At 36.3% G+C, this 26,183-nt stretch overlaps 1 protein-coding gene and 1 long non-coding RNA gene across 2 annotated transcripts; both read left to right on the top strand.

Annotated features, from left to right (window-relative positions):
* Positions 1–12,866: 12,866 nt before the first annotated feature.
* LOC132614868 (F-box protein PP2-B10-like) lies at positions 12,867–17,077 on the top strand. Its single transcript, XM_060329418.1, has 3 exons — positions 12,867–13,234; positions 16,027–16,145; positions 16,273–17,077. Exons 1-3 carry the CDS (start codon positions 12,950–12,952, stop codon positions 16,763–16,765), a joined length of 897 nt encoding a protein of 298 aa, XP_060185401.1. The 5' UTR covers positions 12,867–12,949; the 3' UTR covers positions 16,766–17,077.
* A 2,812-nt stretch (positions 17,078–19,889) lies between these two features.
* LOC132614917 (uncharacterized) lies at positions 19,890–22,357 on the top strand. Its single transcript, XR_009572503.1, has 3 exons — positions 19,890–20,053; positions 20,770–20,820; positions 22,023–22,357. It is a non-coding gene; the product is annotated as an uncharacterized LOC132614917 (long non-coding RNA).
* The last annotated feature ends 3,826 nt before the right edge of the window (positions 22,358–26,183 follow it).

Below are 26,183 nucleotides of genomic sequence, written 5' to 3'. Positions count from 1 at the left end.
CATCATGTGAGGACTTATAGAAACTTCTACTTGGAGTAGAATAAGATGACGCATTTCTCTTCTCTTCTTGGTAGGCTTCCACAAGCTTACTCCTTTGAGGTTTTTAGATAGGCAATTCCTTAAAGAGGCGTTCATCAAAACCCCAATGAGTATGAATCATGAATCTTCTACGCACATCTTCATAAATAAGATCATAACCACATTTATACTAAGGATATCCCAAGCATAGATCACAAGTGGTCAAAGGAAACACATAACAAATTGGCGAACTATAAAATATTTCCCTTTACTAATATATACATTCTCCACCACTTCATTGATCCGTGTCCCATTGAAGAACTTTGGAGGAGACATTTGATAACAATGTAGACCCAACCTTTTCACAACCGCGGGACTAATAAAATTTTCGAATATGTTTCTTCCCACCTCAATAGTATATCCCCTTTGATAGTTGATATCCACCTCAAATCTACAAATCCCTTCTTTCACATCAATTCCCCTTACATCTTGAGGACCCTCATTCAACTAATCATAACAATATTCATATGATACTCCACTAGTATGAGAGTTACAAGAAGGAATATACTTCAAAGTTTCATAGCCATCCATCCCACCCATATAACTCCTTGTACCTATTAAAGACATTTTAAAACAAAGAAGAGTGGTTAGTATAAGACAAGGACCTCACAATCACACCCTCACCTTTATTTGTGGCACTCAATCAATTTCACTCAATTTTCGCTCGTGTATCACTCAAAGGTCGATGGCTTTTGTGATCTCATTCAATTGACCTCACCACTCAAGCCTTTTCGCACACGTAGCCTAGATCCTCAATCTCAAGAACCACAACTTCAACTGTCCTTTGAATGAGCTCCAAGTATCGGTCCGGAGTGGAGTTTATGTGTCACGAAGAATGGATAAACAAAAACAAACGGACTAGGAAACAATAAAATTCACAACGAAAATAACATAGAAAAGACGAAAGAATTAGCACGAAATGAAAAATATGGACTGAAATAACTAAATTAACACTAATATGAACTAATAAAAATGTTAAAGTAGTTAAAATTAACAAGAAAAAAAAATAGACAAGCAAGCTGGAAATGCTATTTTCAAAATTGGATAGAGAATTGGTCACTAGGCGCAAATTGGACAATTTGGGTTATTTCTGCAAAATTTGAAAATTGCAGCGTTCATCTTCTTCTTCATACAGCAGCTGCTGTAAATTAACCCAAATACACCTCAAATCTCAGTCAAACACCCCCAAAATCAGGATTTGAACTCCTCTAGAAGTTTCGATTCTTTTGAGATATCACCCGTTCAAATAGGAGTTCATTTGCGGCAACCCGAAACTTCAAACTCAAAGCTTCAACGGAGCTCGTCAATGGCGGACAATTTTCTTCTATTTTTCAGAACTTAAAGTCATTGCCAAGCACAAAAATGGTTTCCAAATAAGTAGCGAGCCAACAAACCCCTCAACGATCTGGAAACCCAACTTAACTTGAACTCCAAAGCTTTGATAATGGAGTTTAATGAATGCCTCCTTCACGTCGCTCAGCCCAGATCAATGAATACTTGCTATTTTCAGCGTTAAACCGTCTTCACTTCCAGATTTTTAAGACTCAAATTTGTACTTCACAGATTCGGCCAAGTGAGCTCGGTATGAGGTTCTAGTTTGAGCTCCGAAGCTCTTCAACAATGGCTGTCCATGGAAGTGTGTTACCTGCTTTGTTTGTCAACTTTTCTAGCTCAAATCAATTTTTCGAAAAACGAAATAACTGCCACTTCAAATCTCGGACTCGATATTTCGCAAGTCCGAGCACCACAAGAACCCAACAACAATGGGATTTCCAGATTTAGTCTCTACAAACTAGTAGCTGCAACTGAAATTTTCCATATTTGAATTCAAACAACCACAAGAAACTTAACAACGTCGTTCAACAGTGAGCCCGGAAACGGTATTCTTTCAACTCACAGATCAGTTTGTGAATCAATCTCAGCTCAAACAACAAAACCCAAATGAGTACAAAGATGGTGAAATCCCAAACCCAAATTAATAAAACTTGAACAACAAATAAAATTTGTATATTTTAGATCCAAAGGACCCGAAACCAGTAACCCAACAACATTCACGTCACATATACGACACGTCAAGCAGCGCAGTCATGTAGAACACCAAAAACACACACACATTTTTTTTTTTTGATATTTTCAGATCTGTTCGTGACTGGTATAAACTCACATAATAAGATACTACTTCAAAAAGAACACCTAGAACAGTAGGTCTATTTTTGGAATTTCTAATTTTGCAATTTTTTTTCTTTTTTGTAACAAATCCCAAGACTAGTTTTTTTCAACAAATCTATTCTAGGCTCTGGTACCAAATGATACGATTCAAATTAGAAAAATACGGAATTAAACAACACAAGTAGGATAGATAGAAATTAACGGAGAAATATGAGAGAAAAGTTAAAACTAACAATCAAATATACATTTAGCTATTAGAATAAACCAAGGAAGGATAGAAAATTGAACTCATACTTGGATTCACTCATCCAAAGTAGTCAGAGGTTTCAAACATAAAAGAAAGAGGAATTCCTAAAAATCCTCACAAAGAGCACTTGCTCAAATTTTCATACATCAACATAATCTAACCCTCATAAAATGACATAGTGTAGTATTTATACTAGGTTAAGAATAAAGACTAATAATGATTATTACAAAACTACCCTTAATGAAATAAGGGTCTTCTTAGTCTTCTTTGGCATATGAGCTTGTGTTTCAAAAATAGCCCCTTTGCATAAATGACCTCTTTTTCCATGCTCCACGTACTCTTCCAAGTGAAGTCTTGTACTTCCATTTTAGCATCCCTTCAAGCCTCAAATCCTCCTTCCATGCATCTTCAAAGTCCTTCAAGCAATATTTTGATACAAGGTCGGATCCGCAAGCTTGATAACCATCTTGGGGTGTATCACGCTCCCACTTTTTAAGGCTTTGAGTAAGAGAGGATTTTCTAATTCTTCAATCATTTCCTTAGAGCAGTCACCATGTTTCAACCACTATTGACTGCCTCCCCCCCCCCCCCCCCCCCCCCCCTCTCACTCCAGCCTTTATATATGATCGCTTATTGGTCTTAGGAACCCAAGACAATTTGGGTCCCAAGTACTGATAAAATGGGTGAACTAGATGTCTGTTCGCCCATACTGGTAACACATTCTCCTTCTTACGAGGACCAGGTCCCTATTTTCTCTGTCTGCTCTCAACATCTTTTCTGTTTCTCTGTGCAGGCTGACCTTTTGCTTTACTCAAGTCCTCATGATGAGCGACATGATCATAATTATTGCACCACCAATTTTGAGTCACGGAGGAACATTTACTCTGCATATTATAGGAATTCTTGACTTGTTTAGCACCAAAACTCCATTTTCTATCATCGTCATTGCGCTTAGCCGCAGTTTTATCTAAGGGTAAGGTACAAAGGAGTGACATCTCAAGTTCAGTTTTGACTTGTTTTAGCTCCTTTTGAAGTACTCTATTCTTATCTACTTCATCAGTGAGGCTCATCCTGGCCTTTTCAAGTCTGCTTTCAATCTCAAGATGAATTTTACTTCCGTTCCCTTCTTGTTTTTTCCATGGCGTGTTTATCCATTTTTTCATTTGGTTGTTTAACAGAGCATTATTTCTAGATAATTCCTGAACTTGTTCCGTTAAATCCACTATAGTGACTGCCATATCATCTCTTGCTTGTTCTAAGACATCAGCTTCCTCAGTTAGAGAATCTTATGTACAAGGCTATGATATGCATCAATCAATACATTTGCAAGAGATATTAACTTCTTTTGAGAGTAGTTTTTTAGATTTTTTTGAACATCGAGAAGATTTACCTCATTGTCATCCTCATCTTCAGATTTTGCCACAAGTGCAAGGAAGGAATCATGTTATGAAGCTTCCCCATCAATATTCATTGAGGAAGCCTTCCCAGCATCATTCTCATCTTTAGATTTGTCTGAGGTATCTTCCCCAGCAGCCAGAGCCTCTTCTACCATGATGTTAGTAGCAGTTTTTGAGTTGAGCTTGTCGACCGGGACCTGGTTCTTTTCCTTTCCTTCTTGAGCATTTCTGCCGCAGCATCCTATCTTTGAAAGTTCCTTAGTAATGAGACTTAATCCATACTTCTCATTTCCTGGGTTATTCTCATCCTCCTCCTTGGTAACCTTCGTTTTTAGCTCATACGTCTTGAGATCGTATATAAGCTCATTAAGAGTTATTTTTGCCAAATCTTCGGATTCAACGATGGAACATACTTTCTTTTCCTATGACATTAGTAATGCCTGCAGCATTTTGCGGTTAAGGGACTCTTCCTCATATTCTTTACCCAGAGAGTGAAGCTCATCAATGATTGAGGAAAATCTAGCATACATATTAAAAATTGACTCTCCATCCTTCATTTTGAAGAGCTCATATTCAGTAGTGAGCATCTCAATCCTAGACAGCCTTGCCTTCCACCTTTCATAATATCTTGGTGGCCTATCGATATATTTTTCTTTCTCAAGACTTGGTGGATCAGACATAACGAGAGATCCTTTCTAGGTGTTAACCTTTTAGAAAGTACATGCTCTGATACAAATTGTTAAAACCTATGAATCCACCAAAACAATCCAAGGGACATGGTCCCTAAACTGTTTTCACAGAGATATACTTAAAGTAATTAAGGTAAGATATTTACGTGGAAAACTCCTTGCTCAAGGGATTAAAAACCACGACCTACCTCAGTAGGATTTTCAGCTTCACTAAACTGAGCAATGTTTCAGATTACAAGCTTTTGCAATATAGGAATTAGACCACTAATCCCTCCCTTTACAATAACTCTATTGGAAGAACCTTGTTGACTAACTCGAGTCAACCACTAAACTGATTCAACTAACTCTAGCTGAACCTTAACATCACTACTAACTCTAGCCAAGCATTTACAACAAAAGCTTCATAAAAACAAAATACCTACGAAACTCTTCTCTTGAAAAAGTGTAGGTTTACAATGTAGAGATCATAATGACTAGATAACTCTAAGACATAAAAACATCTTCCTTTGTTGAGATCTGGTCCTTGAACTTGTCTTAGCTTTGTTCTTGAAAGCACCAAAGACAACAGTGGCGGCTGTACTTGTAGGAATCTGAATTTTTAGGTTTTCAAGTGGTGTCTTAAAAAAAATGCCAACATGTTGTTTAAATAGGAACTCAAATGAGAGCATGTGATGATCATGTGAGATGCATGTGACTTCAAAAGAGTCGTTATACTGGTCTTTAGAATATAGCATGCATACAACTGTGCTGCTGTGATATTTCTTGACGGAACAGTGCACACAGCTTTACAACTGTCATGTGATGTACAGTCTTCAGGGAACTTGATCAAGGACCTGATCCTTGGCATGTTTGTCAGATCATCAAAACTATAAGAGGTCATAACTCATCAGCCTACAAACAAGTTTACAAATATGGAATTAATATTGTTTTTCGTAATTTCCATCAAATCTAACTTATAAAGTTTGGTAATGTATAGGGTGAAAACTGACATCACATGTGGCAGGATAAGATGTTGGCATGTGGGAATAGAGACGACTAAGGCACAATTTGTTCGAGGACCCAAAGGAAATCATTCCACACGCACCCGAAGCAAAGAATCCTAAGCAATTGTCACAGAGCAGTTATGAGTTTCGGGCGTTACATATCCGGTCCGGATATGTAGCCAAATGTTATACTTTTGTAATTAAATAACATTTACTGTCTATTATTGTCCCATAATGAAGAGCGATTCACGGCTCTATGCTGGTGGATTGGTACCTATAAAAGGTGCCTAATATTAGTGTTAGAGAACATCCAATTCTAGCAACAATTTACACTTTAAGCATTCTAGCAAATCATCTTACAATTTATCTACTTTTTTTTACCAGATCCATATTGTTCTTCAAGACTGATATTCAACCGGATTCATTTTCACTGAGAGATTCCTCCCAGCGCATACGACCCAGGCTTAATTTATTATATTATCACTTTATACTTACTTGATTTCATTGCTTATTGCTTGTCATTTACTTTATCTATAATAAATCTATCCACGTATCCTTTGAACCACTAAATAAATTGAACTGTACCTTTTGATGGTAAATAGGTAATATTTAATAGAGGTTAAAAGTATTCACTTTTGATAACTTTAAAAGATCAAAATTATTTAGTACATACTTAACGGGAGTCCGCAACTTAAATGACCCAAAAAGTGGGGTTTGAGACCAAAATAACCTATTAAAAAAAGTTACATAAGTACCTATTGCGCACTAATTTAGTGCGCAATAGGACTTAACTGTAACTTTACAGTTAAGTCGTATTGCGCACTAAATTAGTGCGCAATAGAGGTTAATAAAAACCCTACCAGCTTCATTTTTCCAAGTTACTCTTCTTCACCTCCTCCATTTTCACCTTTTCAACATACTTTATCCCCCCCAAAATCATGTCCCAAATCTCTGAAACGTCAAACTTTGCTATAGAACCCGATGTTTGTGAATGTGGTCATTATTGTAAGCTACGAACATCAAGGACCCAAGATAATCTGGGGCGTCGTTTTTGGCGTTGTAAAGTGCCCGAAGTAAGTGTTTTTTATAATTTTTTAGGGTTTAAATTTTTTTCACATTATCTACATATTTTACTTTAAAAACTGATTTTCTTGTAATGTTTAATGGATATGGGCGGTTGCAAACATTTTCGTTGGGAAGATAGCATTCTCGTGGATAAAACGGTGGCGGCGATGTTTAAAAAGCTTCTTGTTGATAGAGATACCGTGACTTCATGTATCTCTAGAGATACTGTGAAGTTTGACTTGCAATTTAAGCTTATGGAAGCTCAAGAAAAAATTGACCTTTTGGAGGTCTCCCTAAGAGAATCCGAAGAAAAACAAAGTTTTCTTAAGGCCAACCTCAGAGAAACTCAACACGAGAAAAATGCTTTGAAAGAAAAACTGAAATTTTGGAAGATTATTTGTGCTATGTCGTTGTTGTTTATTATTTCTATGTATTTTGTTTATTATGTTTAATATTTCTGTTTATTTTGTTTTTCTATGTATTTTCTATTTAGTTTGTTATTTTTATGTACTTTGTTTTTACTAGTTGCACATTTTCATTTATTATGTAATCCGCACCCTTTATGTACTAATTTATTTGTGTTTTTTTTTTAGATTGTGAATTGTTGAAATTTTTGTGTATTATTAAATCTAAGAAGATTATATAAATTAATAATAGACTATAACACTCAAAGCAAATTAAAAACATACTAAAAATATTTAAATTGATGAATTCATCATAAACTAAAAATACAAATTAACCGCATGAGTCCGAAACTTAAATGACCCAAAATCTAAGAGAGTGAACCAAAATAACCCCTAATCATCATCAGAATAGAAGTTTTCAATATCTTCCTTAGAACAATATTTTGGGTTTCTTAAGACATATCGTTTTTATGTAGATGTTAATTCTCTACTTGTTGATGATGCTTGTTCTTCGGCCAACTTTAGCATGTAAAATCTACAATGTCTTGCTAGCATTCTGTTGTTTTATTTTCTAATCCTTTGTACGACAAGCTCGCAAGTTTCTGGACCTACTCGAGGCATGGTTATTGAGTACCTTGTTGGGATTTGAGCATTGAGATTTTCCAAGTCACGAACAAGACGTTCTGATTCGGCATGCCGATATACCCATTCTCGGCGTAACCCACAATAATATTCTCGTGGATCTGAATATTTCAAGCTGCAAAAATCATCATTACGCTCTATAAGAAGCTGGGGTTTCAAATAGTCTAGTTTGAAATCATTGTTATCAAGAAAATTTGTTTCACTGGAATAACTGCTATGATTTGAACTATAATTACCACTGCTATTCGAATCATTTGGAAGGACTAAAGACCAATCTACATTTCTACTACTCGATATTGAATATGTTGTAGTTTAATAACAAAATTCCACCAACGTCACACTTGTGATATGGGAGAGAATCGAGTAGATCATTTTAATTTAGATATAAATATGATTGCTCAAGTGCTACTTAAAGACGTTGCCGAAACCCCAAGGTAAACTATTCGACCTAGTTCATTATAATTCTTACATCAATTAAATTATCATTGCTAAATGTTGTTTGTTTAAGCTTGTGCAGGATCCCCGTCAAAGATTGCATTAGAAACGTTAAGGCAGTATATCATAAAACGATAAGCAAGAGAAAGGGATATCTCGGGCATAGTCGTGCGTTTGAGATGATTTATGGAAATTGGGAGGGCTCTTTCCAGGCGTTGCCGAGGTATATGGAAGCTCTACAAAAATTCAATGCTGGTACTGTTGTAGAGTGGAGGCTTCTGCCCGATAATATTTTCAACTTTGTATTTTGGACATTCAAACCATGTATTGATGATTTTGCTCACTGCCGGCTAGTCATATCCATAGATGGAACACACGTATATGGTGTATATGACATCAAGCTACTGACTACAGTAAGAATGGATGCCAATGGGTCGATATTCCCTCTTGCTTTCGCAATTGCCTCTAACGAGAGCAACGAGACATGGGGGATGTTTTTGACACATTTGAGGCGGTATATTATTAAGGATCGTATGGGCATATGCGTGCTATCTGATCGACATCAAGGCATATTGCACAATATGTCTACTTTGGAGGGGTGACAGCCTCCCTTTGCTTACCATCGCTATTATTTAAGGCACATTAAGGCAAATTTCCAAACGAAGTTTGGAAACAACACACTCAACAAATTGATGTGGGCGGCTGTGATGGAGCATCAACAAAAAAAATGGCTTGTAAAGATGGAGATGATCAAGGCAGTGAGTCCAAAAACATATACTTGGTTGAAGAAAATCGAAGTTGAAAAATGGACATTACATGCTAATAAAGGAAGGAGATGGGAGATACTTACAACAAACAGCTCGAAGTCATTCTACTAAAATCTGCTCGGGGACTACCCGTTACTGCAATGGAGAGAATGACTTTCATGCAAGTTGTGGAGTGGTTTGTGACAAGAACAAAAGCATGCCAAAGCCATATTAGTAGAGGGTGGGAGATGTATGTCAAAACTTAAAAAATTGATGGAGCATAACAGGAAAAAACGCGAGCTGCACAAGATGACCGAGTATAACTATGCTGAACGTGTGTATGAAGTCAGGACAGGTTATTACAAAGGTCGGGGAGGAAGCTTACATACCGTTTATGAGGGCACGAGAAACTGTAGTTGTGGTAAGTGGCAAACATACCACATGCCGTGTTCTCATGCTGTCAAGTGTTTCGAGGCAATAGGAAAAATGGTATCAAGTTATGTGGCATCGGAATACAGCATCAAAAGTTACCTTAAAGCGTATGCCGACCACTTCTACCCACTTGGTGATCAAGCTTATTGGCCAAACGAACCATTTTCAATGATTTCTAACAAGGAGTACATCCGTAAATTGGGCGTTAACGCACGAAGTCGGATTCACAATCAAATGGATGTCAATGATAGGACATACTCTCGCAGGTGCTCTACGTGTAAGAAGTCTGGCCATGATAAGCGTTTGTGTAGCCTACGAGGCCATGGTGGTGCAAGTATCTCTCGTAGTGGAAGAGTGTTTCGTACTTGAAGTATTGTTTTAAATATTTTGTTATTGTACAGAATGATGTATTATTTTGTTATTGTAATGAATTATTTTGAATCTCTCGTATTGGATGAATTATTTTTTAATATAATATTTTTATTTGTACATTTGTAATAAAGTAATGCCTTGACTAAAAAATAAAACACTTAATCAAAACCTTATAAAATAAAACACTTAAACCTAAAGATAACAAGATTCAAACAAACAAAACTTACTTCGGGGCACTTTACAACTTCTAAAACGACGATCCAAACGTTTAAGTTTACTTGATGTAATGAGCCGACATTATTGTCCGCAAAAAAAGATATCAAGTTCTATATAAAGTATTAATATTTCGGAGTTTTGAAATATGACTAATCTTTGGTCAAAGTTTAAAAAAACGTGAATTCGAGAACTTTAAAATTGTGTCAAAAAAATATAACCTCTATTGCGCACTAATAGGACTTAACTGTAAAGTTATAGTTTAGTCCTATTGTGCACTAAATTAGTGCGCAAAAGGTACTCATGTAACTTTCTTTTTTAATGGGTTATTTTGATCTCAAACACCACTTTTTTGGATTATTTAAGTTGCGGACTCTACTTAACAGACTATTTTGAATTTACTGGGACCATTTTCATCATTTTCTCGTTAATATTTTGTCTTATAAATTGCGACCAAGCAACAAAAGGGGGGAAAATATGGGATGTCGACGTGTCTCGCACACAACTGATGTAAAAGAAAACCAAAAGTGCGTGTCAGCTTTGTAAGGCCTGAGCCTAAGGCTTTCAACCTTTCTTGCTCAGAATTTAATTTGCTTCTCTTTCATACTCGGAAATGGTTGACTTTTTCTTTATTTTCTCATTCGTCCCTAATCTTTATATCCCACAAATAAAAGTTAAAGAAAAAGAATATAAAGAAGGCATTAACAAAAACAAAATAAAAAGCATAAAAGGGAATATGCATGTTCTCAAAGCTTAGCCTTAATGGCTAAGGATTCAACCATAGCATTTATTCTCACTTTTAACGCTCCTTTTTAACTTTGTGCATGCTAGTTTAACAACTAGATAGCTTCTCTTTTCTTTCTATTTTTTAAATTATCAACACAAATATAGATCGAATAAATTATACCCTTTTTTTATGCTCCTCTTCCTCTTCTTCCTCTTCTTTTCATTTTATGCTGTGACTGTAAATTCACAACCAAAAGATTAATATTAGAGCATCTATCTTTGTTTCTTTGGATACGATTAAGGTTGTCATGATTTTCTAGATGTGATAAATTACTACTATGAGTATTTGTCTTACTAGATCCATTTGTTTGATGTCTAATTATGACAATTTGTAAACTACTTTCAGCATTAAGATTAATTGAGTGGGATCTTTGTAGTGGAATTGTGTTATTTACATTTTCGATCAAGATGCGATGTTCGATTCTTATCGCATTTTTCTTATCAGGACTTCTCTACTCTCCAATGAAATTAAAATGAAAAACTTTCATCCAGATTCTATACTTTAACTATTCTTCAAGAGGAAGGTTCTAAATTTCTAATGAATTTCTCAAAAGGAAAAAAGTTCCGATGCGTAATAATCAAAATACTTTAAGAGGACGAGAGAAAAAGAGGCATAACACAATCTTAAAGATACGATGGAAGCTTATTACTATCACAGTTTTTGCCATATGACTCGAACATTAATAAACATGACAAAAGACTACCATCCAAAATAATGAATGATCATGGACGTCAATTTATTCTCCAACTATTTAGGAATGAATTTTATGTATGGTCATTGTAATTTACTTTATTTACTACTATAATAATAAATTTACAAAGTTATATTTTGTTAAATTTGAATTACAAAAATTTAAAACGATGAAGTCACTAAACTTTATCTATCATATCAATAGCATCATCACTATACTTTACCCACTATAACAGCAGAACCTATTTGTGATTCAACTGAATAGTTTCTAAATGATTTTCAGATAATGAATTCTATCTTGAACCATGAATTTTGTTCAAGAAAGATTTTTTCAGGATAAGTTCAATAATTACTGTAACATAATAATGTTAGTATACATATTAAGAACACAAAAAGTAATTATTGATATTTTGTAAAGTAGCTACTCCATCATTTATAAGATACATTCCAAGAATCTCGACATAAAATTGATTATTTAAACATACTTTTTAATTTTTAAAACCACTCAGGTGAACCTAGCAGATAGTTCTTTTTCTTTTTTTCTGAAAAATCAAGCCGAACTTCTTTTTTTTTTCTCCTATGTGGAATATTTTTCTAATTATATTTATATAAGGAATTTTTGAGAGTTATGGAAGAAATGCTTAATGTAAAGAAATTGATCATCGGCCTAACTCAATCCTAAAAGCTAGCTCATGAGGAGAGGATTGTCCAAGTCCATATAAGGAGACCATATCTCATTAACCACCAATGAGAGACTTTTTTCATTCTTCAACACATAGTTACAAGAAATCAATCATTATTTTATTTGAGTATTTATATTTATGCAAATCTATGAGCAGCTTATCTCTAATAAAACAACATAGTATATATATATTTACAAATTTTAATTGTAGAAAAAGGAAGATATTTATTTTTTAAAAAAGAAACAAAAGTCTCACCGAAAAATATTGCATAAGGGAATTACTGTTCACATTCAATAGGTAAAGCCGTATTGTTTGCAATCCTTAAATGTTAAGAAGGTGAAGTGAAATTGAAAGTATAACTTTTTATATGTATTCATATATATCGGATTTCAGGTCGGATTTTTCATTGTATCAAAAAAAAAAAAAAATTTGAATTTCGGATCAAACTAATTAGAATTGTACCAATCCTTATTCGATCTGTATATTCGAAACTTAAAAAAACCATAATCATATCCAAACCAAATATTCAAAATTTGAAATCGGACCATAATAACGTTAATGGATTCGATTTCTCGGATATATTCAAATTGTGCGCAACCCTACAATATGTGACGGAGGAAGTACTTCGAACGGTGCCGTACAAAATGAAAATTAGAGAGCATACAATGAACGCAATAAGAAAACACAACATAAAATGGAAAAAAAGAAAAGAAAAAAGAAAATAGCCTTTGATTGCTTAGCAAGGAAATCATGCAACCAATTAAGAAATAATAACCGTACTACTTTCCTTTAAAGCATAATAACTCTCCTATAAATAGCACACCTCTAACCCCCTCATATTTCTTCTCACCCGACAAAGTATCCTCTCTCAGTCATCCAAACTTATACCGACATAGATTTGCTTCCAAAAATAAATAATGGCGGTGGAGAGATTTGCTGGCGGTGATGAACTGCCCGAAGGTTGCATAGCTAACGCGTTGTCGTTAACGAGTCCTAAGGACGCGTGTCGGCTTTCGTTGGTGGATTCGACTTTCCGGTCGGCTGCCGAATCTGATGCTGTTTGGGAACGGTTCTTACCGGAGGATTGGCATAACATTATTTGTCGGTCTACTGACTGTGGAGATTTACTTGCGGTCGGTTCAAAGAAACAGCTTTACTTATACCTTTGTGATCATCCTATCCTCATTGCCGGTGGTACCAAGGTTAGTTGGAGTATTAAACTTCTAATTAAATGTTTTTTTTTTTTGGTTTATTAATTGTAGAGATAATGGTAAAAAAACATACATGTACTATCATTTTTTCGACTTTCACACTACAACTATTAGTTATTCCCTTTTTCTATCTGAACTATTACCGTTTACTTCCCTGTTCCAATTTATATGATACTATTTTTCTTTTTAGTCTGTCAAAAAAGAATGTCAATCTTTCTATAATTAGAAATAATTTAACTTCACAACTGTCCTTTTACACTTAATGAAATGATTTATAGTCAGACAATTATCTAAGGTTTATGTTAGACTACCCATTTTAAAAGTCAACATATCTTTTTTTGACTTTGTGGCAAGTGCCTCAAATGATGCCATATAAATTGAGACGGAGAAAGTATGGAATACTTACCTCAGAGCTGATTAGGCCAATTATTAGCGGTTTTCTTTTTCTACTTGAACCATTCAACTAGATGTGTTCTTAATTGTATTCAATTTGTTGTTGCTAATTAAGGTCATATTGGAAGTATCGTAGTACTCTTGAAGTAAATGCATGCAACTATTTATCAAGAAAATGCACCAGAAATTCATCTCGTGATTGAATAGATAAATTGTGTAACATAAATTACATCATAAAGGAAGTACAAATTATTGCATCTGCCCTACTCCATTCATTTCAATATAAATGAATTTCTGGCACTCTTTTTTATGGTTCAATGAATGAATATTTCAAAGTTCAAAGATGTAGTATGAATTTTTTTTTTTTCCAAAATTATTCATATCCTTAATGACTATGTCTAGTTTTAAGAAAAGTTTGGGAAGATGCAAAAGGGTAATATTGAAAAATTACCCTTTCATGATGTGCTTAATTAACATTCTTAAGGGTGTTTTCTTAAGGGGCGTGCCACAGTCCAAAAATTCATTTATTACCACACTGTTAACATTTAAGGAGCTTAGCACAAAATTCTTCATCTTGAAGAATTAATTAGTTTTTTTTTTTCAATTTTACCCTTAGTGGTCGTTTGGTGCATGGCCAAAATTATCTCGGGATTATAATCCCGGGACTAATTTATCCCATATCTTGGGACTATTTTATACCATCTAGGAGATGGTATAAAATTGTCCCAGGGTAAGTGGTATAAGAAGGTATATCCCAGCTTATACCATGGGATGCATTTTATACTTGGATAAATTTATACCTTCTACCAAACATGGTACAAAAAATTAGTGCCGGGATATCCCAGCTTATACCATGCACCAAACGACCCCTTAGTATTACTCTCTCTGTCTCAATTTATGTGATACACTTTTCTTTTTAGTCTCTTCCAAGAAGAATGACACATTAATATATTTATAAATAATTTAACATAAAACTTCTCCTTAATGAAATAATATACAGACACATAAATATTTATGACTTATTTTAGACCACAAATTTCAAAAGTATCTTTTTTTTTCTTAAACTCCGTGCCTGATCAAATTATATCACGTAAATTGGGACCGAGTGATTAATAGAGTAAGCATTTGTTGGAGGGTGGAGGGAGATTAATGTAATAAAAGATCAAAGAACAGATAATGATAAGTTAGTCAAGTAACTCTTCTTATTAATGTTTTCTTAAAGGATAATATGACCTAGTAAATAGGACGAGAAGGAGTATGTGTATTCTTGGTAGCACCAAACAATCTGTTCTGAACTGAAAACCTAGGACATAGATTAAACAATATTTTGGGCTTTACACAATTGCAATATTGTATCGGTGCTTTTCAAACTTAAAATCTGTGCAAGTAAATATAAGAGAAATCCTATGTCGCTCACTCAAGCAACCAGATCATTCAGTAGTTGAAACATTGTTCGCATAACTATCTGGCAAATTATGCAATAGTGATGTAAAGAAGCAGAATGAATTGAGAAAGATCTGCTAGATAGTTTGATGGAAATTATCCATGTTGCATAAGATAAATTGATATTATGCTGTACCTATGTATTGATTTCTCTATTAACACTTTTTGCATTTTAACAGTGTCATATGAAAACATAAATTGACTGGGAAATGGTCATAATCGAAGTTGTTTCTAGGATTGTTATTTCAATTGAATTAGTCCAGTAAATATAAGAGAATTCCTTGGAGGAGAAGCTCTACTAGTATCTTGGTCTCTTTAGTTAGCTGGAAGATGATTTCATGCATATATTGTTTTTCTTAGAATGAGATGATTTCATGCATGTGATCTTTATAAAGGAATGATTTGATGTATATGTCTAGAATATATTCATGTGTGAAAAATGATAGTCTATTTTCACATAATTACAGCTTAACTTATGTGAAAGTGAGGTTTATAGTGTTTGTTGAACTTTTGTTTTGCATGCATATCAAATTAGTAGCTTTCAAACAGTGATGCCGCTCACAAACTTTTGAAAATTTCTGCTGGTTTCCATTTTAGGTTGCTTAGCCTTGCCCTGTCACCACTGTCTCCTTTTCTCTGTCTTTTTGGTCTTTTGACCGTTGAGTAGTAAAGGAAATTAAAGAAAAACAAGTAATGGGACCGGTTTGCCCCACAAGTAGATAGTGTGGCTCCACCATCAAGTTTTAAGTACAAGACAATATCATGGAAATGGCATTCTTTTTCTTTTCTGCTACAACAACTTGATCTTTTTGCTTTTGAATTTTGGTCCACATGTGATATTGTAACTCATTTTTCTCTTGCTTTTCTCTTCTTAGACCCACTATTTACGCTTGACTTAGTTTCTTACTTGCTAAGTATCCATCTGACATGCTTTTGATGCAAACCAGAGCTTCTCATTGGAGAAATGGAGTGGAAAGAAATGTTACATGTTGGCTGCGAGGTCGCTACAAATTATTTGGGGTGACACGCCTAGATATTGGCGATGGATTTCCCTTCCCGAGTCCAGGTATATATTTCAATTCATATAAACAACTTTTGATAATTGGTTAGAGAAGTAAACATTTTCTACCCTTTAAATGCCTTTTGTAGCAAACTTTTTGCATTTTATTGAAGTTGATTTTGTGTGGAAATAGGTTCTCAGAAGTTGCTGAGCTTCTTGATGTCTGCTGGTTTGACATGTCTGGAAAACTAAACACCAATATGCTCTCCCCTGACACTCGATATGGCGCTTACCTCGTGTTCACGACAAAATCCAGGACCTATGGATTTGGAAACCAACCAGCAGAGAGTTCAGTAGGGATTGCTGGGCATGAAAGAGAGACGCAGACAGTTTATTTGGACCCTCAGGGAGGACGGAGACACAGGTACCAAGTAGTCCCGAGACGCTTAGGAATATTCACTCACCACATGGCTCACATATTGAGACAGGAAGTGGAGGATGAACCCGAAGGGCGTCATCCTCAGCAGAGAAGTGACGGGTGGATGGAAATTGAGTTAGGAGAATTCTTTGTCAAGAGGGGACAAGAAGCTGAACTAGAGATGAGCTTAACAGAGGTGAAGGGAGGTAACTGGAAAAGTGGCTTGATTATTGAAGGGATTGATATCAGGCCTAAGGAGGGCAAATGATATATTTAATCGATTGCTGTTTCACCCTTTTCCCTCTTAAATAAAACGAGAGCAAGAAAAGGAGGAACCTACAGACTAGAAGGCATAATTCTTGCGGCGACACACTCGTGGCTGAGATCTATAGAAGGAAATGCCCAATTTTCGTTTCTCTTGGGCATTTTTCTTTTGTTTTATGACAATAGTGGCATAGCTAGCTAGCGCGCACCTGCTCAAATAGATGTATGTATAGTGTCTTTCGCTTTTAATGTTTTATTGTAATGCGTCCCTTGTGTTGTTTGGCCAGTAATAATTTGTTTCAATCATTTATCTTAAGCATGAGTGCTGCTAAGTTGTGACTTTTGTAGTCTGTTTCCACCATTTTATGCATTTGGATGTTGAACAGGGATATGGGCATTGTGCCCACCTCTCCTCTGAGTTACCAGGCCGAAATGCACAAATAGCATATTTTAATGCCACCATCTAACCTGTATCCATCCTTTTAAAGATATTTAACTAATAGCTGCATAATAATAATTACCTAATATTTGGACAGATAAGATTCCTAAACTTCATTATAAAAGCCGACGCATGCAGCGTGATCTCGAGATCCACCCTCTTTAACATCTTCGCTATAAATTTTCAATGATTTTCAGAATTTATCAGAAATCTTCGACAATCTGCAGAATTCAACATAAATCATCACTTTGTTATTTCGTTCTAAAGTTTAACACATGAGAATTGTGCAGAAACTCAAAACTTACAAACAAAAATGACGCCTGATTTGCTTCGAACTTTAAATTTCAGATTTGGTTAGGTTTAGGTTTATTTGAATTATTTTTTCTGATTGGATCATCTGAATTATCAATTATACCTCAAAGAACTATTTGATCTGCCTTTCTTCAAAGCTATCATGTTCTCAAACAAATTACTATTCGACGTGTTTGAATTTTGTATCAATCAGTATTTGCAAAAAACGACTCCACACAAGATGAACTCGAAAATTTGAAACGAAAAAGAAACTTCTAAACTGATATGAATTATGCATAAAGTTTATGAATTCAGACATAATCATCTGAACTTTGCAATATTTGTTAAGGTAATTCAATCGTATATGTCCGAGGTGTTATAAATTGATATGAATTATGCATTAAAATTATGAATTCGGACATAATCGTCTGAACTTTACAATATTTTTCAAGATAAGTTTGATCGTTTGTGTCTGAAGTGTTAGAAATTGATATGAATTATGCATAAAATTATGAATTCAGACATAATTGTCTGTATAAGTTCGGTCATGTATGTTGAGGTGTTATAAACTGATAGGAATTATGCACAAAATTATGAATTTGGCCATATCGCCTGAACTTTGCAATACTTTCCAAGGTGTGTCCGGTCGTTTATGTCTGAGGTGTTATAAACTTCAACTCTTATTGCAAAACGTTAACTTAAGATTTTACAACATTGAAAGAATGCAAGATGGATATACTTTTCCTTATCATTACTTTCCAAGGGACATAGACCTTGGGTTACATGTACGTAGATCATGATACAGAACTCCTGCTGCTTCCTCAAGATGTATGATTCCATTCTTTCGTAACAAGAATTACTTTAAGTGACAAAATTTGATGAGCACAAGCATGCATTGAAAGTGTGATTTGACATTAACATGGGCGCAGGCAAGGGTATGTTTGTAACTACAGAAGATGAGCTCAAAACGTGTACACATTTGCTGAAGAATGATTTAGATTACAAGGGATGCCGTTTTGTTGTTATAACATTAGAAAGAGTTTATAACCATGCAGCTCATTCGAGATCTATTGTTGTTGCTTCAGAATGTCTTCCTGTGCCCATTCTTACAGTGAGTGAGCAACAAGAAGGTCACCTTTCATGCAAATTGACAACCAATAGACAATGCAAGATATCCAATTGTTAGAAAGACTAATACAAGGTGACAATGATGTTTAGGAGGATGTGCAGATCCTAGCGCAAACACCATAACTGAAGAAATTATGAAATCTTAACTTTAGGGCTTGAAATCCCGATTTTCCCAACCCAAAACATGATTGCATGACCAAAATCTGCGAGATTACATGATAGAATAGTAAAAAAGAGGTTAGATTCTTACCCCTGCAATGAAATCTCGAAATCCCCTTAAATATCTCCCACGACCGAGGTATCTAGCTCTCAAATTCATGGTTTGAACAATGAAATTGAATTGGGGAAAAGAAACATAAATCTGCCTTGCTATTCTGCTTCTATGGACATTTCCTCACACGTGCGACCTCGCACCTGCGGAAATATGGTCACAGAAGCGACATCGCATCTGCGGACAATCCATCGAAAGTGCGGAAACTCGGTAACCCTCAACCTCTGTAGATTGCGACCAAACACCGCAAATACGACTCCGTATAAGCAAACATATGTCGCAGGTGCGATTTCACCAGATATCACCTGAAACAGAAATCCTAAGTCTTCGAATAATGATTTTAGCTCTCAGAACTCATCTGGAACCCCTCGGACACAAACCAAATGTTACACCCCGTACTTCGAAGAAACACTGTTAAATTTGAATGTAAGAATGTCGAGTTACGACTAGTTAAAACAACTTTGGAGTATGAGGAATGAGGCATTATTAAGTATATTGTTTAAATAATGGATGATTATGATCTTGTAAGTCGTCATCGGGAAAGAGTATTTTAAAACACAAGAATATGGTCATTATCATGTATAATAAGTGATAAATATCATGTATGGAGGGTTTCGGAATATTTCGAGATCGAGCAAGTTGAAGAAAATAAGTTCGACGAAAATTTGAGAAATGCCGGACAAATTTTTAGTCAACTTTGGAGGGGTATATCTCTATGCATATTTGGAGTTTTAAGGCGTTTCAAAAGCCTAAAATGAAGTTCGTCAAGTCTAGTTTATGATTCAACAAACCACTCATCGATAGGACGTCGGAGTAGAGAATTATAGACGCTACAAACTGAACTGTCGCGCAGAAACAGCACTGCTACAGTACGCTACAGCACTGCTACAGTACTGTAGCTACAGTGACGCCGTTTCAGCCCTTATAAAAAGGGGCAAAACCCCATTTTTATCATCTAAAAACTTATCAAATTTTCCAGAAAATTTAGCAACAAAAAGGGGCCTAAATCTCACATAAAAGTGAGGATTGTGAGTGAAATTTCAAGCTACGAAGTACTAATCGAAGTCCGGGCAACGCATAATCACGAATATAATTTTGTTTGGAGTTAGAGGAGCATGGGAACAATAAGATGTTGAAGGATTTGCTACTTTCATAAAAACAAGGTAAGAATCAATTCTTTTTTCTTATGTTATGAAGGTTTGTTTGTGTTGTAGTATGTAGAAATGAGTAGAATTTATGGAAATATGAAAGTTTGCAAAGTGGGTATGTATATATATTATATATGTAGCCATGGGTGTATATATGTTGTATACATATATGAGTTGAATTTTAAATTGTATACTAGTTGTGGTTATTGTGGAATTTGTATTGGAAATGGAAGTTGAATGAAAATTGGATGAAATTGGAAAGAAGCCATGTTGGCCGTGTGGTAGATTGTTGTTGGAGATGAATTAGTAAGTAGAAAATGTGTTGGAATGGTTTTGTTGCATATATAAGAATTTTGGATTGAATATGGAAGTTGATGGAATTGTTGAATATTGAATATATAGCTTGGAATACTTTTGGTTTATGTTTGAATGGTCTTATATTAGTATGTGAATATGAAAATATTGATATCGGGTTGTAAGTGCAAAGTTGGATTTGGAATTGTCGCATTATTTGGAAAATAAGACTATTTACGCTAGAATGCGTTCCTAGTCGATTATTGATGTTGTATATATTGTTGTTGGTATGGTTGTTGTTGTTTTAGCCGAGTTTTAACCTCGGGGATGATATATATATAGGGGAGATGCTGCTCAAATTTTTATAGACAAGAATTGGTTAAGGTTGAAATTTTAAGTCTTATGAATAGTAAATTGGTAAATGTGACAATTTGTAGGTTTTGGACGAAACGGGATTTGAGTTTTGGCAAGCGTAAAGGGCAAGAAAGGTATGTAAAGCTATCCCGATTCTTCTCTTGGCATGTCCTAGATGTACTAGGCTTGGATTTACGCCTCGGGGAATATTCTGTCCATCGGAATCCGCGTTTGAAATCGTCTCTTTTTCATTCAATAGAATTGAATTCCTTAAGTATGCTTTGATGAAAAATTATGAAATTTTTTCCCAAATTGCTTAGGAAGTTATGGAATGTCCTAGAACCTTTGTAGGTGACCCCATAAGCTTAAAAATACGTAATTTGAGCCCACCGCTTCATTGGTTCCGAGGTGGGCCCACTATTTCCAATTTTACCCTTTATGTGTCTATGACTTGTCTTCGAGCGTTTTCGTTAGAGATACTCTAACTACTCCTTTATCTACTAAATAAAAACTATTTTAAATATTTCATTAAGTCTTATAAATTGTTTTGAATCTTGAAAACGATCTCGGATAGATTATGCCTCCGTAACCCGTTATGACATCTAAATTTACTTACTATGTTTCCGTCCGATTTCATTGATTTGATTTGACATTCGATATGCCTCATTGAGTCTCTGGAAATATATTTATGGTATTTTTAGTGCATTTAGTTTCTCACTACTCCGTTCGTGGATGCCTCAATGTTTCCCCCACTGAGCCCGGGCCAGGATATGTTGTCAAGCGTGATCCTTTGCATTGTTCGCCGTGCCTCGATGTGAGGGGGCAGGTATACGCGTACATGGGTTTGTGGAGTATGCTGTGCCATGTACGCTTGTTCTGATATGATCTGATATGGCCATCTGATATGATATGCTATGTTACGGGGTTATTCCCCTTTTCTGATCCTTATGTGTTGTGGCACCAGTGTCGGGGGGTGACCACGTTCTGTCTGCCGAGTCCCTTGGCAGGGGCCGGATATGATATGGCATATGTTTTTGTACATACTCTTCATGTTTTGAAAATATGCATTTGATACTCTGGACATCTCACTCACATTTCTGTACGTTCTGTTCCGGTTATGATTTTGTTCCGTAATGGGACCAGGTATGACATACGTTTCCTGTAAGTACTATTTATGCTTTATGATCAGCATTTTGCTAATCTGGATATTCCGTTCATTTTTCTGTACCTCCTGTTCCGATTATGACTTTGTTTACTACGTTCCATGCTTTACATACTCAGTACATATTTCGTACTGACCCCCTTTCTTCGGGGGCTGCGTTTTCATGCCGTGCAGGTACAGACTACAGATTTGCTGACCCACCTGCCTAGGACACCTATTCTGCTATTCTGGAGCGCTCTTTTGTCCAGAGCCTATACTCTGGTACAGTCTGCTGCTGTTGGATATATGTACGCTATTCATGGGTACGACGGGGCCCTGTCCTGTCTTATGTTTCTGTTATGTTCTGTAGAGGTCTGTAGACATACATGTGGGTTCTGTATATGTTTTGGGTTGCTATGATTTGTGATAGCCTTATCGGCTTCCATGTGTTATATATGTTCCTCTATGACACTAGTAATGTCGACTGACTTTTATATTTATATAATCTGCTAGTCTGCTGGTTTGGATTATTGGGTACGTTTGGGTGTCCAGCACGGACACTAGTCACGGCCTACGGGGTTGGGTCGTGACACCAAATATGCATTTCAGTCATAAAACACGCTATGAACCTGCTCACGCACCCAAAATACACATAAGGGGTCGTCTTGACCCGATGTTGATCGTGGTCAACTCTAACTCATCACTTTAATAAGATCCTTAACCAAGAGTTCAAAACATACCCGAGCCCCTCGGGATCCGTCCTAACTATCTGACTAAGTGATAAATCAAGTTTTAGACCTAACGGAACTGTCCAAAATCGAATATGGGTTCGTTAACCCCAGATGCTGACTTTGGTCAACCATTTCCATTTCTTAACTTAAATTTTTTCCAAATTTATTATTTCTTCTCTTATTCTCACCCGATTTCCTCGGGAATCAAACCACCCATCCTTGCAAGTCAAAAGCATCATTTTAATGCTAGGGTAAAGGTTATTTAGGGGAAAACTAACTAAAACTCAAAACATACTTAAATACACATTCGTCCTCGAACGTAAAGAAAAAAAAGGTACATGAACTGTATAAAAATTGGGGATATCTACTCTGCATGTCCGATTAGGTCTCCTAAGTAGCCTCCTCGACCATACGATGCCTCCATTGAACCTTTACCAAAGCTATCTCTTTGGATCTCAATTTCTGGATTTGCCTATCCAGAATGGCTACCGACTCTTCCTCAAAAGTCAAATTCTGATCAACCAACATTGTATCCCATTAAATCACATGAGAACCAGCCAAATGGTACTTCTTGAGCATTAAAATATGAAACACGAGGTGAACGGTCGACAAACAAGGTGGTAAAGTCAACTCATAGGCTAGCTCACCATATGTTGAACAATCTCAAATGGACCAACATACCTGGGGTAAACTTTCCCTTCTTTCCGAACCTCATCATACGCTTCATGGGTGAAACCTTCAACAGAGTCTGCTCACCAACCTTGAACTCCAAATCACAAACCTTCTGATCCACACAACACTTTTGTTTACTCTGAGCTGTGAGAAGTCTCTCTTGAATCAATTTAGCCTTGTCCAAAGAATATCTCAACAAGTCTGTACTCCAAGGCCTAACCTCGAACGCATCGAACCAACCAACCGAAGAACGACACCTCTTAGCATAAATGCATCAAATGGAGCCATCTCGATACTTGAATAGCTATTATTTTAAGAAAACTCCGCCATAGGAAAGAACTGGTCCCAATGACCACAAAAGTTAATCACACAAGCTCACAACATATCCTCGAGGACCTGAATAGTTCGCTCAGACTGACCGCCAGTCCGAACGTGAAATGCTATGTTAAGCTCCACCTAAGTACCTAATGTAAACTACGTGCCCCGATCTAAAATGATAGAAATGGGTACCCCATGCAAGCGAACTATCTCCCGGATGGAGATTCTGGCCAACTTCTCTAAATTATAAGTAGTTTGAACCGGTATAATATAAGAAGACTTGGTAAATCTATCCACAATGACCCAAATAGCATCAAACTTCCCTAAAGTTCGTGGTAATCCTACCACAAAGTCCATAGCAATCGACTTCAACTTCCACCCAGGTATGAGCTTCCTCTCAGTAATACCACCAGGCTTTTGGTGCTCGTACTTCACTTGTTGATAATTCAAGCACCAAGACACATACTCCACTTTATACCTCTTCATCCGAATCCATGAATAATGCTGTTTCAAATCCCGGTACATCTTTGTAGCCTCTATGTGAATAGAATACCTCGAATTGTGGGCCTCCTCCATGATCAATCTATTCAAATCACCTATATGAGGAACACATATGCGACCTTTGATCCTTAAAACACCCTCATCATCAAGAATCACCTTTCTTCGCCTTTCCTTACAACTCCTTATCCTGAGTCTTGCACAAATTCTCACCATCTAATTATTGAGCCTTAATCTGCTCTAATAAATAAGACCTTGCCAGGTTCTGAAATATCAAGTCGCACCATATTATTAGCCAAAGATTGAGTGTCCATAGCCAAAGGATGTTCTCCCGCCTGCAACCAAGCTAGACTATCCATACTCACGGTTTTCCAACTCAAGGCATCCACCACCATATTGGCCTTGTCGGGTGATAAAGAATATTTATGTCAAGATCTTTAAGCAACTCTAACCATCTCCTCTGCCATCAAATTGAGATCTCTCTGATTGAGAATGTGCTGAAGACCACGATGATCGGTAAACACTTTCACATTGCATACCATAGAGATAATGCCTCCAAATCTTCAATGAAAATACTACCACTGCCAACTCCAAATCATGAGTAGGATAATTCTTCTCATGCACCTTCAACAGCCTTAAGAATTAGCTACAACCTTGCCTTTCTGCATCAAAACACATCCAAGGCCAATCCCCGAATCATCACAATACACGACATAGCCCTCTCCTTTCACAGATAAAGTTAGAATCGGAGTTGTGGTCAACAAAGTCTTGAGCTTTTGAAAGCTCACCTCACACTCGTCCAACCATTGATAAGCCACGTTCTTTTTAGTCAATTTGGTCAATGGGGATGGAATGGATAAAAACCCCTCCACGAAATGCCAATAGTAGCTCGCAAGCCCAAAGAAACTCCGAATCTCGATGACCGAGGTAGGTCTAACTCAATCACGAATCACTTCAATCTTCTTAGGATCCACCAAGATACCGTCCTTGGGAACTACATGTTCAAAAAAATCCACCGAACTACGCCAAAACTCACACTTAAAAACTTAGCATACAGTTGCTTCTCCTTCATAATTCTAAGCATAATATTCAATTGCTGCTCGTGCTCCTCTCTACTACGAGTATATCGAGATGTCATTAATGAAGTCAATAACAAAATAGTCCAAATATGATCCGAACACAATGATCATCAAGTCCATAAAGACTGATAGGGCATAAGTTAGTTCAAAAGACATAACCAAAAACTCATGAAAGCTGTCTTAGGGATATCACGAACCCGCTCTTCTACGTTACTTGACACACTATAAAAAACAACAATGATATGCCTGAGTACTGGTGTCACGACCCAACTAGTGGGCCATGACGGGTACCCGAAGCTGGCTACCGACCACTTACAATGCTATCTATCATACCCAACCTAGACATATATCATTCTCAAGACAAAATTCTTCATAAGATGGTCATTAACATTTACAAAACATACATGTATATATAGACATTAGCCCGCAAGGCTACAAAAAATGATATGCAAAATATACCATGGTGTATTCATGAGACATCTACTACCCACGCATACACATCTACGAGCCTCTACTGGAGTACTAAGATATAACGATGGGACAGGACCCCGTCATACCCAAATATGTACACAAAAGAATGCATCAATGACTGGCACCTCCGGAGTAGTGGATTGCTCCTGTGTAGCTGCTGATAGACTCTTATGAATATATACCGCCTCCCTGTCTACTTGTGGGCATGAACACAAAGTCCATAGAAAGAAAGGACATCAGTATGAACAATGTACTGAGTATGTAAGGCATACACAATAACATGATAAAGAGATGCAGGAATATGAGATAAAGGGGTAACCTATAACTGATTGCCTCTGAAGGCGGAGTCATGCATGCTAACTTAGATAATAAACAATATCATATCATATAAGCATATATAACTTCTTGACCATATAGGTATGGTGGGATCATCGTTAGCCCGCGTCCGGGGTAAACATCTCATGCCACCCATTAGTGGTGTCTGCCCATGCCATCTAGACATGGTGTAATCATCATCATAGTTTCCCACTACGCCTGCCGTAGTGGTGGCTGCCCGACCATATAGGCGCGGTGTAATCATACATATA

The sequence above is a fragment of the Lycium barbarum genome, chromosome 10 (genome assembly GCF_019175385.1).
Source record: "Lycium barbarum isolate Lr01 chromosome 10, ASM1917538v2, whole genome shotgun sequence".
In the NCBI taxonomy this organism is placed as follows: domain Eukaryota; kingdom Viridiplantae; phylum Streptophyta; class Magnoliopsida; order Solanales; family Solanaceae; genus Lycium; species Lycium barbarum.
The sequence above is the reverse complement of the archived record's forward strand: the minus strand, read 5'-3'. Positions and strand labels throughout refer to the sequence as shown.